Raw genomic sequence first — 18,280 nt, 5'->3', positions numbered from 1 at the left:
TTGCACATCCATCTTTGGTCATTTGTCTCATTATTTTTTAAGATAATTTCCTAGAAGTGGAATTGCTGCATTGAATGGTTTAATTTTTATTTTTATCTGTCACATTTATTTATTTATTGCTGCATATTGACAGATTTCTCTCCAAAAGGGTTAATCAATTCATAATCTTGATATTGCAGATAGAGTTCAGAGCAAGGAATCTGAAGTTCAAGAGGCTCTTCTCAGAGAAAGAGTTCTTGGAGGCTAAACCATATGAAACTGAGACAAGTCATCAAAAAAAAAAAAAAAAAACAGGTAAATAATCTATAAGGATCTGTGGGGGCTCATGGCTGGATTCCCCCAAACTGTTTGGCTTGTTTTTATCCACTCTCTCCAACACTAAGGGTCACTGACACGGTTAATCTTTGCCAAAACGCATTACTCTGCCTTTAAAAAAAAAAAAAAGCAAAACCAAACTTGTGTTTCTGCATTGAAACAGTTTCATAGTTCATTTCCTGGTCTGCAGAAAACAGGAACAATGGCTGCTGGGAGTGTTCCATCCCAGATCATAGAAAAAGAAAGAAAAAAGTTATTAGAAATCCTACAACAGGATCCTGATTGTATCTTAGATACGTTAACCTCTCGGAAGCTGATTTCTGAGGAAGAGTATGAGATTCTGGAGAATATTACAGATCCCCTGAAGAAAAGTCGGAAGCTGTTGATTTTGGTACAGAAAAAAGGAGAAGTGAGCTGTCAGCTTTTCCTCAACTGTTTGTTTAATACTTTTTCCCAGTCAGCTACCATTTGCAACTTAAATCAAGGTAGGTTAAATTTCTACACTTTTTGGGCTGAGAGGGAGGAGGCAGTTTTCCTGAAAAAAAAGAAAATGACTACCCTTTATTTTCATTTGTCATTCTCCTGGAGATAATTTTCAGTGAAATATGATAAAAGGGAAAAGTGTCCAAGATTTAAAAAGCAGGGAATGATGTATTTTATTGTTCTGGAGGATTTATAACTTTTTTGTTCAAATACAATCCAAAACCAGCAGTTGTTTTCTTGCTGGTATAAATGTCTTACTGTTCTGACAGTGACATCCAGAAATACTTATAATTGGAAAGAGACTACTGTTAGTGATACATTGGGACTTCTTTATCTAGTAAGTGAATTCATAGGTATTAACAACCTTAAGACCAAAAGCTGCATCTTTCACTTAGTATGGCCATTTTGAAAATAGAGGGAAAATAATTTTTGACACACATATGTGGTGTATTAGCAATTTCATTTTCTCTGTAAGAAGAATGTCAGCAGAATCCTCAATTTCTGGAGCAAGTCAAATGCTAATTTTTCAATGTTCAATGATAATTAGTGGCAAATAGGGAGCATTTAGGGCTTCCGTGGTAGCTCAGCTGGTAAAGAATCCGCCTGCAATGCAGGAGACCCTGGTTGATTCCTGGGTTGGAAAGATCCCCTGGAGAATGGATAGGCTACCCACTCCAGTATTCTTGGGTTTCCCTGGTGACTCAGATGATAAAGAATCTGCCTGCAGAGCAGGAGACCTGGGTTCCATCCCTGGGTTGCAAAGATTCCCTGGAGGACGGTATGGCAACCCACTCCAGTATTCTTACCTGGAGGACCTCCATGGACAGAGGAGCCTGGTGGGCTACAGTCCATGTGGTTGCAAAAAGTCAGACACAACTGAGCAACTAAGCACAGCACAGAGAGGCAGAGGCTAAGATAAAAATATTAATGCTAATGGTTTTTAATGTAGTACAGGACCCATATGCTTAGAGATATAGGTCTTAGCATTTCCAGGATTTATTCTAAATAGGAGCTACTCACTTCTTCATTAGAAATTATTAGGGTCAAATTTCATTAGCAATGACCCTAGAAAGTCTGAGCTGGTGTTGAAAGTGTTATTCACTCAGTCATTTCCAACTCTTTGCAACCTCATGGACTGCAGCACACCAGGCTCCTCTGTCCATGGGACTTTCCAGGCAGGAATACTGGAGTGGATTGCTGTTTCCTTCTCTAAAGGAACCTTCTAACCCAGGCTCGAGCTCAAATCTCCTGCATTGCAGGCAGATTCTTTACCATTTGAGCTACCAGGGAAGCCTGATTTTGGATTACAGTAAATCCACAAGTAAACAAAGGATTCAGGTTTTCTATTTCATCCACTTACCCTTTGAGTTTGCTGTGAAAGACTCAAACTTTTGAGCTGGGCAGGAGTGTGATCTGATATTTTTCAGTGGGAGAAAGAAAGTTCTGAGCTGACTTATTGCCATTTATGTATGTATTCCTATCATCTAATGAAATAGAGAGATGATGCTTTGAGGTCATGGAAACTCCCTAATATAACATCTGTTAATTTCGAGAGAGAAAATAAATATCTCTCAAACTTTCTTATTCTTTCCAGAAGTTTTGAAACATGAGTATATAGAGCCACCTCTACCGATAGGCACAAGCAAAGAAGATGTTTTCCTTTCTGGAGAGAAACAGCCTGAGAACCCTGAGATCACCACGTCCTTCAAAGAGAAAGAATGCATGGATTTAGAAACCTCTGAGTCTTTCACAGACAAGAAAACTAGTTATCAGGAAACTGCTTGGTCCTCAAAGGAAAATGAGAAGGAAGATAACACATCAAAATTCACATCGCCACAGTCAGTTGAGATCGTTGAGTACGAATTTCCAGCAACAATTGAGTATTTACAGGATGGACAGAGATATGAGGATCCAGACGATTCTTTATACTTAGAACAAGAGGACTATCTAGAATCTGTGGGGTACTCTGAAGAGGCAAACATCACCTTGGAAGAGGAGGCTTACAGTGACCCAGGAGGCCTCTATGATGACAGAGAGGATTCTGTGTACCTTGAAACCACGGAGTTCTCTGATGAAGAACAGCATTATGAGGATCCAGAAACTGGCATGTCATTGGAGGAGGAAGAGGAGAAAAGTATGGAAGGTATGGGAATCGTGTGTGTAGAGTTACTTAGGCAAAAACTTAAATCTTGATTGCAGTATCATAACAAGGAGGGGACTGAGGAAGGGCACCACATGAAAGCAGAAAAGCAGCTCCTCAGAAATTCCTTGGACTTCTCTAACTTGGAGTTTCCTCAGAGGTGGGTGTTGACAGGGAGGAAAACCCAGGACCTAGAAATAGTGGACAGTATGTGCATATGTGTGAAGTTCCTTCAATCGTGTCCAGCTCTTTGCAACCCCATGGACTGTAGCCTGCCAGGCTCCTCTATCCATGGGGATTCTCCAGGTAAGAGTACTGGAGTGGGTTGCCATGCCCTTCTCCAAGTGGACAGTATAGATAAAGTAAGTATTGACTATGAACTTTTAGGCTTCTGCAGTCACCTCCATCACACATATAACAAGTTGCTAACCACTAATTTTAGCTGTTGCCTTCTGTACCTCAGATTAAGTCTGTTAAATTATTTTAGAACCTTTGTGACCAATAGAATATGGGGATTATAGACCTAAATATTAAAGCAGAAACAGGAGAGGAATTTGTGGTAAATGGATAAGGTCCCAAAATAATGCTTGTCTTGAGCTATCCAAATATTGCCATTTCAATGAGGAAGATTATACCAGTACCTTGAATTTGAATATTTCTTAATGAAAATTAAAAATAGGAGAAATGCTTAATTCAGAGAGATATTGTCTGGGAAAATAAACACCACCAAGTTCTGAATATAGAAGGGGAAGGTAACTACCAACTCACATTCAGCCCAAATCCATAATCCAATTATGGGTCAGAAAAGAGTAATTTCCTCCTCTGCACACCTTGACCTGGTTACTAGGATGCTGTAACAGAGTGGCACCACAAACTTGGTAGCTTAAACAATCAGTTCAGTTCAGTCATTCAGTCGTGTCTGACTCTTTGCAACCCCATGTACTGCTTCCTATCAGGCTTCCCTGTCCATCACCAACTCCCAGAGCTTGCTCAAACTCATGTCCATGATGCCATCCAACCATCTCATCCTCTGTTGTCCCTTCCTCCTCCTGCCTTTAATCTTTGCCAGCATCAGGGTCTTTTCCAGTGAGTCAGTTCTTCACATCAGGTAGCCAAAGTATTGGAGCTTCAGCTTCAGCATCAGTCCTTCCAATGAATATTCAGGACTGATTTCCTTTTGGATTGACTGGTTGTTATTTCCTTGCAGTCCAAGGGACTCTCAAGAGTCTTCTCCAACACCACAGTTTAAAAGCATCAGTTCTTCAGCTCTCAGCTTTCTTTATGGTCCAACTGTCACATCCATACATGACTACTGGAAAAACCATAGCCTTGACTAGATGGACCTTTTTTGGCAAAGTAATGTCTCTGCTTTTTAATATGCTGTCTAGGTTGGTCATAACTTTTCTTCCAAGGAGCAAGCATCTTTTAATTTCATGGCTGCAAGAAAAAAAAAACAATAGAAATATGTTGTCTCACAGTTTGCAGGCTGGAAGTCTGGAGGTGTATATAGTGTTGGTTCCTTCCGAAGGCTGTAGAAAGAATCTGTTCCTAGCTTCTGGTAGTTTGCTGGAAATCTTTAGAATTCTCTGGCTTGTGGAAGCACTCTACCTCCCATCCCCTACAATCTGCCTTTATCTTCACGTGGTTGTCTTACTGGGTTCATGTCTCTGTGTTCACATTTCCCCTTTTTCTTTTGTTTTTTGGCCGCAGCATGCAGTTTGCCGGGTCCTATTAATAGTTCCCTGTGCTGCAGTCCATGGGGTCGCAAAGAGTTGGACATGACTGAATGACTGAACTGAACTGAACTGACCAGGGATGGAACCCAAGCCCCCTGCAGGAGAAGCTCAAAATCCCAACCACTGGAACACCAAGGAATTCCCAAATTTTCTTATTTTATAAGGGTAACAGTCACAGGACCAGGGCTCACTGTAATGACCTCATCTTAACCAACTATATATCTACAATGACTCCATTTCTAAATACCACTACATTCTGAGATACTGGGTCTTAGAATTTCAACCTATGAATTTGAGGGGTATATAATTCAACCTATAACACAACTCTTGTCCTACTCCCTATACCTTCCCGATTCATAGTTGCTTTTAGACCTCATTCTTAATTTTTTAAATATATTACAATAGTTACATAGGGTTGAATTACTTTTTCATTGCATACCATCAGCATTACTCTGCAACCGCCTCCTTTTTTTAATCTATTTGACTTTTTTCTCTATTCCTTATGCACCTTCTTCCATAGGTAACATTCCAATATTATATGTTTCTTGCATGATACTGTTTTGTTTTTTGTTTTGCATGTTTTTTTCTGTATTATTTATTTGCCATAATAAATTAATAGGCACCTCAAAATTAGGGTCACTTAAATCAGTAAGAGTGTATAATTTTTATATGTCTGTAGTTGGCAGGCATTCTTCTGGTCTTCTCTGGGTTTACTTCTGTATCGGTGGTCAGCAAGCTATTGGCTCATTTCTCATCTTCTAGCAAGCTGTGCATGCATGGTCAGTTGATTCAGTTGACTTTCTGCAACCCCATGGACTGTAGACCACCAGGCTCCTCTACCCATGGGGTTCTCCAGGCAAGAATATTGGAGTGGATTGCCATGCCCTCTAACAAGCTAGTCTGAGCTAACTCTCAGACTATGTCAGGCATATTCTTATAGTGAGAGCAGAGGAGTCAGAGAGACAGAGACAGAGTCCTGAAGGCATTTTGAGGCTTAGACTCAGAACTATCATGCCATCTGTATGATAGATTTCCTAGGGCCGCCACAGTAAGATAATACAAAAAGGTGGCTTAGAACAATGGGAAATATATTGTTTTACAGACATGGAGGTGGAGACTGAAACCAAGGTGTTGGCAGGGTTATACTCTTTTTGAAGACATTAGGGAAGGACCTGTTCCAGTTCTCTCTCCCAGCTTCCAGTAGCCTCTGGAATTCTCTGCCTTGAAGACTATCTTCTCTCTGGTGTCTTCAAGTCATTTCCTTTGGTGCATGTGTGTGTTTTCAAATTTCTTCTTTTAATTAGGACACTGATCAAATTGCATTAGGGCCCACCTTAATAACCTCATTTTAAGTTGATGACCTCTGTAATGACCCTATTCACAAGTAAGGCCACATTCTGAAGTACTGGGAGGATTAGCATCTTTTTGTAGGGGATACAATTCAATCCATAACACTGTTTGACTTCTGCCACATTCTGTTGGCAAAAGCAAGTCTCAAAGCTTTAAGGGTTGGGGAAGAATAGGCTGCATCTCTTGCAAAGTAATATTACAAAAGGTGTGGATACCAGAAAGTCATTGTGTCTTAGTCGCTCAGTCGTGTCCGACTCGTTGCAACCCCATGGACTGTAGCCTGCCAGGCTCCTCTGTCCATAGAATTCTCCAGGCAAGAATACTGGACTGGATTACCGTGCCCTCCTCCAGGGGGTATTCCTGACCCAGGGATCAAACCTGGTTTTCCTGCTTTGCAGGCAGATTCTTTACCATCTGAGCCACCAGGGAAACCCAGGAAAGCCATTACTTGGGGCTAGTTTTGCAACCAATCTAACACTTGTTGACTAAAGAAAGATGTGCAACATGAGAGTTGCAAATTAAGTTTTATTTGAGTTAAAATGAGGACTGCAGTAGGGTAGACAGCACTTCAGATAGCTCTGAGAAACTGCTCCAAAGGAGTAGTGGGGGAAGGTCAATATATATGATTTTTGGTGAAGGAGGATATCACACAATCAAGCATTTATTTTACAAAAGGTTTTCTGCTAGCCACCAGGAGCTGATGTCACCATGAAGGGACTGAGTGCTTTTCTGGATATGAGAAAGTGTTAGGATTGGGATCATGAAATCAGTTCCTGAAAATATCTAACCATCTCAAGGCCTGTTCCACCAGTTTTCCTGCAGCAACAAAATGCCACATTCTCCACCCTGAACCCCCTTCAGGGCATGTTGAAGGTCAATAGCTGCAGCAGCACAGGACTCAGTCTCCAAAGAGGCAGATGGAAAATGCCCTTGGCAAGTGCCAATTTGTATTTGACATAGCCTTAGGAAAACAGGTCAAGAAAAGTTTCAATAATAATGCAGTTATGACTGTATATAATTCTAACGGTTTCCAATCCACTCTAGTTGACTGCAGGATAAAAAAAAATTTTTAATAAAAATTTATGGCTATGCTCTCTTTCCTCTGTAACATTTGTCTATGCAGCTGAGAACTGGACGGGGTGGGGGAGGGGTGGGGTGGTGGAAATCAAATACATCTGATTCAAAAGAGAAGGATAGTAATGCTTTTTGTCATGTTAAATTTTAGGCCACTTTCTTCCCACCCCTCCCCACCCCATCACTGCATCTCAAATTGAAGTCTTAGGAAGACTTAAGGCAATGCCTGTGTACTCTGCAATGTATAGAGTCAATTCGGATATAGGTTATATAATCAACTCTTTTCCTGGTAGGCTACAGTCCATGGGGTCGCAAAGAGTCAGACACGACTGAGCAACTGCACTTTCACTTTCCCTTCTAGTTTATACTATTTGGGATCAGTCAATGATCAAACCCAGGTCTCTTATGTCTCCTGCATTGGCAGGTGGGTGCTTTATCACTAGCACCACCAGGGGAAGTCCAGGAACCCATAAATTTATCATTTTCTCTGCTCTTTCTTCTTCCTGAAGATTCAAGTTTTTGTTTGCTGTTATTCCCTGTTAGCCTGAAGAATTTTATTTATTTTTTGTTTATTGAAACATGTCTTCATTTTGCCTTCAATCCAGAAGAATATTTTTCCTGTAAGGAATTTTAGACTGGTGCCTTTTTGCCTTCAGAAATGATCGATTATCATTTCTGTCATTTGGCTTCCATTCTTTCTGATGCTCAGTTTCCTTCAATTCAGTCGCTCAGTTGTGTCTGAATCTTTGTGACCCAATGAACCGCAGTACGCCAGGCTTCCCTGTCCGTCACCAACTCCCGGAGTCCACCCAAACCCATGTCCATCGTGTTGGTGATGCCATCCAACCATCTCATCCTCTGTTGTCCCCTTCTCCTCCTGCCCTCAATCTTTCTCAGGGTCTTTTCAAATGAGTCAGCTCTCCACATTAGGTGGCCAAAGTATCGGACTTTTGGCTTCAACATCAGTCCCTCCAATGAACACCCAGGACTGATCTCCTTTAGGATGGACTGGTTGGATCTCCTTGCAGTCCAAGGGACTCTCAAGAGTCTTCTCCAACACCACGGTTCAAAAGCATCAATTATTCTGCACTCAGCTTTCTTTATAGTCCAACTGTCACATCCGTACATGACCACTGGGAAAACCATAGCCTTGAGTAGACGGACTTTTGTTGGCAAAGTAATGTCTCTGCTTTTTAATATGCTGTCTAGATTGGTCATAACATTCCTTCCAAGGAGCAAATGTCTTTTAATTTCATGGCTGCAATCACCATCCGCAGTGATTTTGGAGCTCCCAAAAATAAAGTCTGACACTGTTTCCACTGTTTCCCTATCTATTTCCCATGAAGTGATGGGACCAGATGCCATGATCTTCATTTTCTGAACGTTGAACTTTAAGCCAACTTTTTCACTCTCTTCTTTCACTTTCATCAAGAGGCTCTTTAGTTCTTCACTTTCTGCCATTAGGGTAGTGTCATCTTCATATCTGAGGTTATTGATATTTCTCCTGGCAATCTTGATTCCAGCTTGTGCTTCCTCCAGCCCAGCATTTCTCATGATGTACTCTGCATATAAGTTAAATAAGCAGGGTGACAAAATACAGCCTTGACGTACTCCTTTTCCTATTTGGAACCAGTCTGTTGTTCCATGTCCAGTTCTGTTGCTTCCTGACCTGTATACAGGTTTATCAAGAGGCAGATCAGGTGGTCTGGTATTCCCATCTCTTTCAGAATTTCCCATAGTTTATTGTGATGCATGCAGTCAAAGGCTTTGGCATAGTCAGTAAAGCAGAAATAGAGTTTTTCTGGAACTCTCTTGCTTTTTCGATGATCCAGCGGATGTTGGCAATTTGATCTCTGGTTCCTCTGCCTTTTCTAAAACCAGCTTGAACATCTGGAAGTTCATGGTTCATATATTGTTGAAGCCTGGCTTGGAGAATTTTGAGCATTACTTTACTAGCATGTGAGATGAGTGCAATTGTTGTCATTTTATCATTGTTCCCTCTTGCGTTGTGCTATTTTTCTTCTGGTTGATTTCAAGACGTTTTCCTTAAAATGTTTTCTGTGATTAACTCTGATGTGTCTAGGTGCGATTCTCTTTGTTTTCATCTTATGTAGGATTTATGAATCTCTAAATTTGGAATTTCCCCTCCCCCAAATTTGGAAAATTTTAAGCTGTTATTTATCCAAATATTTTTTGTCCCACTTGTTCCCCTTCTCTTTTTGAGATTCCAAGTACATGTATGTTAGAGTTTCTGATGTTTTTTCCAAGGTCCCTGAGGCTCTGTTCATTTTTTAAAAAGTATTTTTTATCCTTATTCTTTAGATTGGATCATTTCTATTACTATATCTCTAAGTACACTGAATTTTTCTTTTGTCATTTCCAGTCTTTTTAAAAGTCTATATACTTATTTTTGAAAAAATTCAGATATTACGCTTTTTAGTTCAAGAATTTAAATTTTTAAATGCTTTCTTCTTTTTTCCTGGTAATTTCTACTAAATTATTCATTATGGGTTTATATTATTGTAAATTCTTGAAAATAGTTAAGATAGCTACTTTTAAAATTCTTATTTTCTATGTCCAATATTTGGGTCATCTTGGAGTGGGTCTCCATTGATCAACTGTGGGATTGAAATGAAAAACTCTGTCTCGTTTCAGTGGGTGGCAGCTAAAATCTCCAATCATTTCTTTTTGCCTTACCTGGGCTATTTTCATGAATTTTTAATTTGCAAAAATGGTACTGGCTTCTAGAAATTATTGCTTCTTAATTTTTCATTCATCTCTGTGCTTGTTAGACATGTCACTGTACTATTCCACAGTAGCCTGATATTACCTTGTCAACATTTGGCATCTGGCTTGGGCTGTGTGGGTACCAATTTCTGTGCTGAAGAAACAGAGGATGGTTGTCCTAAGGAAAAGCAGGGGGTAGGCAGGGGAGAGGCAAGAGCAGAACTTATATGTTTTCTGCAATCCCTCTTCTTACTTCTCTCTGCCTCCTCTGGGGATCCTTCATGCTGGCCTCAACTCCTCCCTTACCTTCTTACCCATCAGATGCACCAGTTCAAGCAACTTTCAGACTGTTGAAGGATTTCTTAGAGTTCCTTTTGTTAATTCTTGAAACCTACACTTTCTCTCATGTCTACTGTTTCTTCTAGGCTACTTTTACAAGGGATCCAAGAAGCTTATGCTATGTTACTATCCATCAGGAGCAGAAAATGCTCTCTGATTTTCTTTCTCTACTTAGCACTATCTCTGTCCTCTCAATAAGCGGCTAGAATATAAATTGGAAAAGGACATCAGGAAAAATTATATAGACCATGTAAATTCTGAGAAGACAAAATCTTCCATTTCTCCAAAGTTTACCAAAAGTTAACATTTAATAAATAAATCAGTATCTACCTGGAGAGTTCCTTATACATATGTATAAAGAAGAATTAACAGGTTTTTTCATTACTGCATATGAACATAGCCCAAAAATTCAAAAACCTGAATGATCATCAGTAGACAATGGTTAAATAAATAGTGGTTCTTCCAAACCATTAAGTACAATGGATTCATAAAATGAATTAAGTAGTTCTGTGTATATACTTACTTGGAAGAATTTGCAAGGAATACCACTGAGTGAAAAGAAGTTGAAAAATCATTTGGTATAAGATCATTTATAGAATAAAATAGCATCCATTATACCAAACTGTGTACTTCTACATATGCAAGTACATATACATATGTACGTCTACATATGTACTTCTGCATATGTATTGAAAAAGGAAGAGAAGGAAACATACCACACCATATAGACATATCTCTTGGAAAGTAGACTTGGCAGGGTGATGAAACAGTACTTTCACTTTACTTGTTTCATCTTTTTAAAAAATTCAAGTTGGAGGATAATTGCTTTACCATATTGTGTTGGTTTCTACCATACATCTACAGGAATGAGCCATACATGTACATATGTCCCCTCCCTTTTGAACCACCCTTCCATCTCCCACACCATTCCATCCCTCCTCCATCAACAGATTAATGAATAAAGAAGTTGTGGAACATATATATAATGGAATATTCAGTTTAGTTCAGTTCAGTCACTCAGTCATGTCTGACTCTTTGCAACCCCATGAATCGCAGCATGCCAGGCCTCCCTGTCCATCACCAACTCCCGGAGTTTACCCAAACTCATGTCCATTGAGTCGGTGATGCCATCCAGCCATCTCATCCTCTGTCATCCCCTTCTCCTCCTGCCCCCAATCACTCCCAGCATCAGGGTCTTTTCCAATGAGTCAACTCTTTGCATGAGGTTGCCAAAATATTGGAGTTTCAGCTTCAGCATCAGTCCTTCCAATGAACACCCGGGACGGATCTCCTTTAGGATGGACTGGTTAGATCTCTTTGCAGTCCTAGGGACTCTCAAGAGTCTTCTCCAACACCACAGTTTAAAAGCATCAATTCTTTGGTGCTCAGCTTTCTTCACAGTCCAACTCTCACATCCACACATGACCATTGGAAAGACCACAGACTTGACTAGACAGACCTTTGTTGGCAAAGTAATGTCTCTGCTTTTGAATATGCTATCTAGGTTGGTCATAACTTTCCTTCCAAGGAGTAAGCGTCTTTTAATTTCATGGTTGCAATCACCATCTGCAGTGATTTTGGAGCCCCCCAAAATAAAGTCTGACACTGTTTCCACTGTTTCCCCATCTATTTCCCATGAAGTGATGGGACCAGATGCCATGATCTTAGTTTTCTGAATGTTGAGCTTTAAGCCAACTTTTTCACTCTCCTCTTTCACTTTCATCAAGAGGCTCTTTAGTTCTTCACTTTCTGGCATTAGAGTAGTGTCATCTTCATATTTGAGGTTATTGATATTTCTCCTGGCAATCTTGATTCCAGCTTGTGCTTCCTCCAGCCCAGCGTTTCTCATGATGTACTTTGCATATTACTCAACCACAAAAAGAACAGAAAGATGGTGGACCATCTTTTCTTTTTTCCAAAGAAAATATCAATTACTTAATTTTAAAAGTCAGTGAAGGAAGCTTAGATGCTGAGCATGACATTCACTGACTATATCTTTTCTTCCTACAGAAAGAAAAAATGTGTTTAAAGATGTCCTGTCCTGTTTGAACCTGGACACAAGCAGAAAGATTCTGCCAGACTTTGTGAAACAATTCTCCTTAGACCGAGGATGTACGTGGGTGCCTGAGACGCCAAGTGACTTGGCTTGGAACTTCCTGATGAAAGTTCAAGCACTGGATGTGACAGCCAGAGATTCAGTCCTCAGACCCAAGGTTCTGGGTGAAGAGAGCAAAGGGGAATTGCTGACTGGAGTAGAGAACTTGGAAATTAAAGAAACAGAAACCATTAATCCCCTGGATGTCCTTTGCGCCTCTTTGCTGTCTTCAGACAGCTCTTTGCAACGTGAAGTCATGTCAAACATGTATCATTGCCGGTTTGCTCTTCCCCTGCTACTGCCAGATGCAGAAAACAACAGAAGCATTTTAATGCTAGGGGCCATGAAGGACATTTTGAAGGAGCAGTCAACACAGTCTTCAGGAGGGCCTACAGGGGATACAGAAAAGTTTCTGACTCTCATGAAGATGCCTGTCATCTCTTTTGTGCGTCTAGGATACTGTAGCTTTTCCAAGTCCAGAATCCTCAATGCCCTGCTCAGCCCTGCCCATCTGAAGTCACACAAAATCTTTCTTCATCAGGACTTGCCTGTTCAGGTGCTTCCCCGGCAGATCTCTGATGGCCTGGTTGAGATAACATGGTGTTTTCCTGATAGCAGCAGTTTAAGTGAAAGCCCCAGTTTCCCCCAGAAGCCTGTTGCTGTGGCCAACCTTCGTGGAGATCTAGAAAGTTTTTGGACACAGTTTGGTTTCTTAATGGAGGTTTCCTCAGCTGTGTTTTTTTTAACTGACTGCCTAGGTGAGAAGGAATGGGACTTGCTAATGTTTTTAGGAGAAGCTGCCATTGAAAGATGCTACTTTGTGCTCAGTCCCCAGGCCAGGGAGAGTGAAGAGGCTCAGGTTTTCCAGAGGGTCCTGAAGTTGAAGCCATCACAACTACTGTTTTGGGAGGAGGAGGAAGTAGGGCAGAGAGGAGGGAACATGGAGGGTCTTCAAGCTGCCCTCCAAGAAGTGATGTCCTCTTCACTCAAATGTGTGTCTGTGGAAGACATGGCCCCCCTGGCCAGAGAGTTAGGGATACAGGTAGACCAAGACTTTGAGAACATTCAGGGGATTCAAGTTTCCCCTAGTGAAAACTTGGCTGGAGCAGCTGAAGATGAGGGATCACAAAGACACAGTCAGCGAAAAAACTCATCTGAAAGCCCTGCTAAGATGTCTGAGACTAGTTGTCAGATCAACCAAAATCGTCAGAATTTCCATCTCACCCCAGTATTCATGCCTCCTCTGAGAAACTTCCATCCTTTACCAGCCAGAATTGGAGGTAACTTTAACCATGTTTCTTTGAAAGCCCCTTGGGCTATGGGCTCCCGCTTCTGGTTACAGCAGAGGCCTAAGAGGTTCCATCCTTTGCCCTTTCAGAATACAAGGGCACATAGTCCAGGCAAACGTTTTGGAATTCAATATTTCCAGCCCCAGAGATTTTATTCAGGTGAAACATTTATGAGATTTTCAGGAACTCCTTGGAGACATCACATGGGTAGAACTTTTGGGAGACCACCAAGACCCATGTCTCAGCATATACCGGCCTGGCCTCAGAGACCACAGACAATAGGAACCCTTGAAAGGTCTGGGAAAGAGGACTCCCAGGTAGGTCACCTCCATTCCCTGGGTTCATGGCCAGGAGGAGCAGTTGGGAAGCCTGGGCAAGTCAGTGCCAGGGGAACAAAGCCAACAGAGACAGTGAGAACATCCATGAGAACAAAACCCCATATTGAAAATCCTCATCATCAAGCCTTTCAAGCAGCAGGAGCCACACAAAAACCAAGAAGGACTGCCCCTCAGCAAGGAGCTAAGCTGAAGACACAAGGTGGGCCTTCAAATCCATCTTTCCAAATGGGATTCCATCCTATGTCCTACAGCATGTATTTGCCCAGCTCTCAATTCAGACCTAATCAGCACAAGTCACCCCAGGTCAAACAGTCCCAGCACAAACCCTCCCAACCTGTGCCCTTTCAACCCAAACCCACTCAAACCAAGCCCACTCAGCACCAGGCCCCCCGAGCTGAAAGTTCGCCATCCAAATCCACTCAGCCCAAGCCATGCCAGCCCCAGTCCTCCCAATCTAAACCTTTTCAGCCCAAACCCACTCAACCCAAGTCATCTCATACTGGTCCTTCACAGGCTAAGGCATATTGCCCAAGACCAGGGCCCAAGAGGGGAGGGAAGCATTAAAATGTTTACACTAGGGACCTATGCAATGTATCCTTTGCCCAGGCCTTTCCTATTGTATATAGGGTAGCCTGGAGGAGAGTGGCAGTGATGGTAAAAATGTACTATCATTAGCATGACACAGGAAACAAGATATACACAGCACAACTGGATATTATAAAAATATCTGTGAGAATTATGGCCCTACAGAAAAGGGAAAAATATGAAAAGAATAAAAAATAGAATCAAGCAGTAAATAATAAATTGAATACAATCTTGAATATTTGGTAATATATAACTTGAACCCCTGGTAGCTTAGCTGGTAAAGAATTCAGACCCTGGTTCAATTTCTGGGTCAGGAAGAGCCCCTGGAGAAGGGATAGGTACCTACTCTAGTATTCTTGGGCTTCCCTGGTGGCTTAGACGGTAAAGAATCTGCCTACAATGCAGGAGACCTGTGTTCAATCCCTGGGTTGGGAAGACCCCCTCGAGGACAGCATGGCAACCCACTCCAGTATTCCTGCCTGGAGAATCCCCATGGACAGAGGAGCCTGGCAGACTACAGTCCATGGGGTTGCAAAGAGTCAGACATGACTAAGCGATTAAGCACGCACAACTTAACCTAGGGCATAGAGGCTATAAAACTATTTCACTTGTTTTCACAAGTAAGGATGAAGACTTTAATTTCAAGGTGATCATAAAATAGGGCTCAAATAGCCTCAGTGTTGCAGGAAAAATTTTCCTAGATGTTGGCTGCTCTAGGGATGTTTTGGTCAAAAATTTTATGTTTGATATCAGTCACTAAGCAGATAACCCTGTTTGTTTGGAATTTTTAAATCAACTTGCTTGCAGTAATAGCCCCAGATTGCTTGGATGATAAAGCTTATTTGCCCCTTATGTATAGAAATAACGAACTGACAACCAATAAAGTTAATTATTTTGCCTAAACTTTTGGAGTGATTGTGTATGTTTCATATTTTAAATATTTAATATCTGTCATAGTTAAGATAATTTGACTAATTTGAGGATCTGATATATTAGCCTCATGACTCCAACTTAAAATGTAAAACTGAATTTTTAATTTTAGAGTTGTGATTTTATTAAATTGAAAAGCTTAAGATAGGTTTACAAAGTCTGTAAAAAGCACTGAAATGTATAAGAGAACTTAAGAGTTGCAGAATTTTCAACTTTAATTTATTAGATTCATCATTGTCTAAACATTAAACATTGTCTTAACCTAAACATTAGGTTAAGTTCTACTAGTTAGAAGCATTAAGTAGAAGGAATATTAAATTTAAAATATTTAATTGCAGTGCCATGGATTGACCTAGAGATTGTCATACTGAGTGAAGTAAGGGCACAGAAAGACAAATATATGATTCCTGTTATATGTGAAATCTAAAAAAAGAGTACAAATGAACTTAGTTACAAAACAGTAAGAGTCACAGATGTAGAAAACAAAGTTAGTTATCAGGGGATGAGGGGGGAATAAATTGGGAAATTGGGATTGACATATACATATTACTATGTGTAAAATAAATAACTAACAAGAACCTGTTGTATAGTACAAGGAACTCTCAATACGCTGTAATAGTCTATATGGGAAAATAATCTAAAATAAGTGAATATATGTATATGTGTAACTGATCCACTTTGCTGCATGCCTGAAACTAACACAGCACTGTGGATTAACTATATCCTAATTAAAAATAAAATCTAAGCGAAGTTTAATTAACTTTATGAGTGACCCTAAATATTAATAAAATGCCACGTTAAAGGAAAATATTGAAATTCAGGAAATTAATTTTAAATCTTCAGTTCAGTTCAGTTCAGTCGCTCAGTCGTGTCCGACTCTTTGCGACCCCATGAATCGCAGCACGCCAGGCCTCCCTGTCCATCACCAACTCCCGGAGTTCACCCAGACTCACGTCCATCGAGTCAGTGATGCCATCCAGTCATCTCATCCTCTGCTGTGCCCTTCTCCTTCTGCCCCCAATCCTTCCCAGCATCAGAGTCTTTTCCAACAAGTCAACTCTTCACATGAGGTGGCCAAAGTACTGGAGTTTCAGCTTTAGCATCATTCCTTCCAAAGAAATCCCAGGGCTGATCTTCAGAATGGACTGGTTGGATCTCCTGCAGTCCAAGGGACTGTCAAGAGTCTTCTCCAACACCACAGTTCAAAAGCATCAATTCTTCTGTGCTCAGCCTTCTTCACAGTCCAATTCTCACATCCATACATGACCACTGGAAAAACCATAGCCTTGACTAGATGGACCTTTGTCAGCAAAGTAATGTCTCTGCTTTTCAATATGCTATCTAGGTTGGACATAACTTTCCTTCCAAGGAGTAAGCGTCTTTTAATTTCATGGCTGCAGTCACCATCTGTAGTGATTTTGGAGCCCAGAAAAATAAAGTCTGCCACTGTTTCCACTGTTTCCCCATCTATTTCCCATGAAGTGGTGGGACCGGATGCCATGATCTTCATTTTCTGAATGTTGAGCTTTAAGCCAACTTTTTCACTCTCCACTTTCACTTTCATCAAGAGGCTTTTTAACCTCTTCACTTTCTGCCATAAGGGTGGTGTCATCTTCATATCTGAGGTTATTGATATTTCTCCCGGCAATCTTGATTCCAGCTTGTGTTTCTTCCAGTCCAGCTTTTCTCATGATGTACTCTGCATATAAGTTAAATAAACAGGGTGGCAATATACAGCCTTGACGAACTCCTTTTCCTATTTGGAACCAGTCTGTTGTTCCATGTCCAGTTCTAACTGTTGCTTCCTGACCTGCATACAGATTTCTCAAAAGGCAGGTCAGGTGGTCTGGTATTCCCATCTCTTTCAGAATTTCCCATAGTTTATTGTGATCCACATAGTCAAAGGCTTTGGCATAGTCAATAAAACAGAAATAGATGTTTTTCTGGAACTCTCTTGCTTTTTCCGATCCAGTGGATGTTGGCAATTTGATCTCTGGTTCCTCTGCCTTTTCTAAATCCAACTTGAAAATCTGGAAGTTCACGGTTCATATATTGCTGAAGCCTGGCTTGGAGAATTTTGAGCATTACTTTACTAGCGTGTGAGATGAGTACAATTGTGCGGTAGTTTGAGCATTCTTTGGCATTGCCTTTCTTTGGGATTGGAATGAAAACTGACCTTTTCCAGTCTTGTGGCCACTGCTGAGTTTTCCAAATTTGCTGGCATATTGAGTGCAGCACTTTCACAGCATTATCTTTCAGGATTTGAAATAGCTCAACTGGAATTCCATCACCTCCACTAGCTTTGTTCGTAGTGATGCTTTCTAAGGCCCACTTGACTTCACATTCCAGGATGTCTGGCTCTAGGTCAGTGATCACACCATTGTGATTATCTGGGTCGTGAAGATCTTTTTTGTACAGTTTTTCTGTGTATTCTTGCCACCTCTTCTGGATATCTTCTGCTTCTGTTAGGTCCATACCATTTCTGTCCTTTATCGAGCCCATCTTTGCATGAAATGTTCCCTTGGTATCTCTAATTTTCTTGAAGAGATCTCTAGTCTTTCCCATTCTGTTGTTTTCCTCTATTTCTTTGCATTGGTCGCTGAAGAAAGCTTTCTTATCTCTTTTTGCTATTCTTTGGAACTCTGCATTCAGATGCTTATATCTTTCCTTTTCTCCTTTGCTTTTCGCTTCTCTTCTTTTCACAGCTAGTTGTGAGGCCTCCTCAGACAGCCACTTTGCTTTTTTGCATTTCTTTTCCATGGGGATGGTCTTGATCCCTGTCTCCTGTACAATGTCACAAACCTCATTCCATAGTTCATCAGGCACTCTATCTATCAGATCTAGGCCCTTAAATCTATTTCTCACTTCCACTGTATAAT

General features: G+C 40.8%; 1 protein-coding gene across 2 annotated transcripts; it reads left to right on the top strand.

The window, feature by feature from the left end:
* Positions 1–482: 482 nt before the first annotated feature.
* CARD6 (caspase recruitment domain family member 6) lies at positions 483–15,374 on the top strand. Of its 2 annotated transcripts, none has more exons than XM_027520235.1 (3): positions 483–800; positions 2,396–2,941; positions 12,175–15,374. In XM_027520235.1, exons 1-3 carry the CDS (start codon positions 518–520, stop codon positions 14,448–14,450), a joined length of 3,105 nt encoding a protein of 1,034 aa, XP_027376036.1. In that variant the 5' UTR covers positions 483–517; the 3' UTR covers positions 14,451–15,374. The 2 variants fall into 2 exon arrangements, with proteins under 2 accessions (XP_027376036.1, XP_027376035.1); XM_027520234.1 differs by having other exon boundaries at positions 484–800; positions 2,393–2,941.
* The last annotated feature ends 2,906 nt before the right edge of the window (positions 15,375–18,280 follow it).

Source organism: Bos indicus x Bos taurus, chromosome 20 (genome assembly GCF_003369695.1).
Source record: "Bos indicus x Bos taurus breed Angus x Brahman F1 hybrid chromosome 20, Bos_hybrid_MaternalHap_v2.0, whole genome shotgun sequence".
Classification (NCBI taxonomy): Eukaryota; Metazoa; Chordata; class Mammalia; order Artiodactyla; family Bovidae; genus Bos; species Bos indicus x Bos taurus.
The sequence above is the reverse complement of the archived record's forward strand: the minus strand, read 5'-3'. Positions and strand labels throughout refer to the sequence as shown.

Coding starts and splice junctions, on each gene's coding strand:
- CARD6 (XM_027520234.1), top strand. CDS start 518: ATGGCTGCTGGGAGTGTTCCATCCCAGATCATAGAAAAAGAAAGAAAA. Junction 801..2,392: donor CATTTGCAACTTAAATCAAG/GTAGGTTAAATT, acceptor TATTCTTTCCAG/AAGTTTTGAAACATGAGTAT. Junction 2,942..12,174: donor AGAGGAGAAAAGTATGGAAG/GTATGGGAATCG, acceptor TTCTTCCTACAG/AAAGAAAAAATGTGTTTAAA.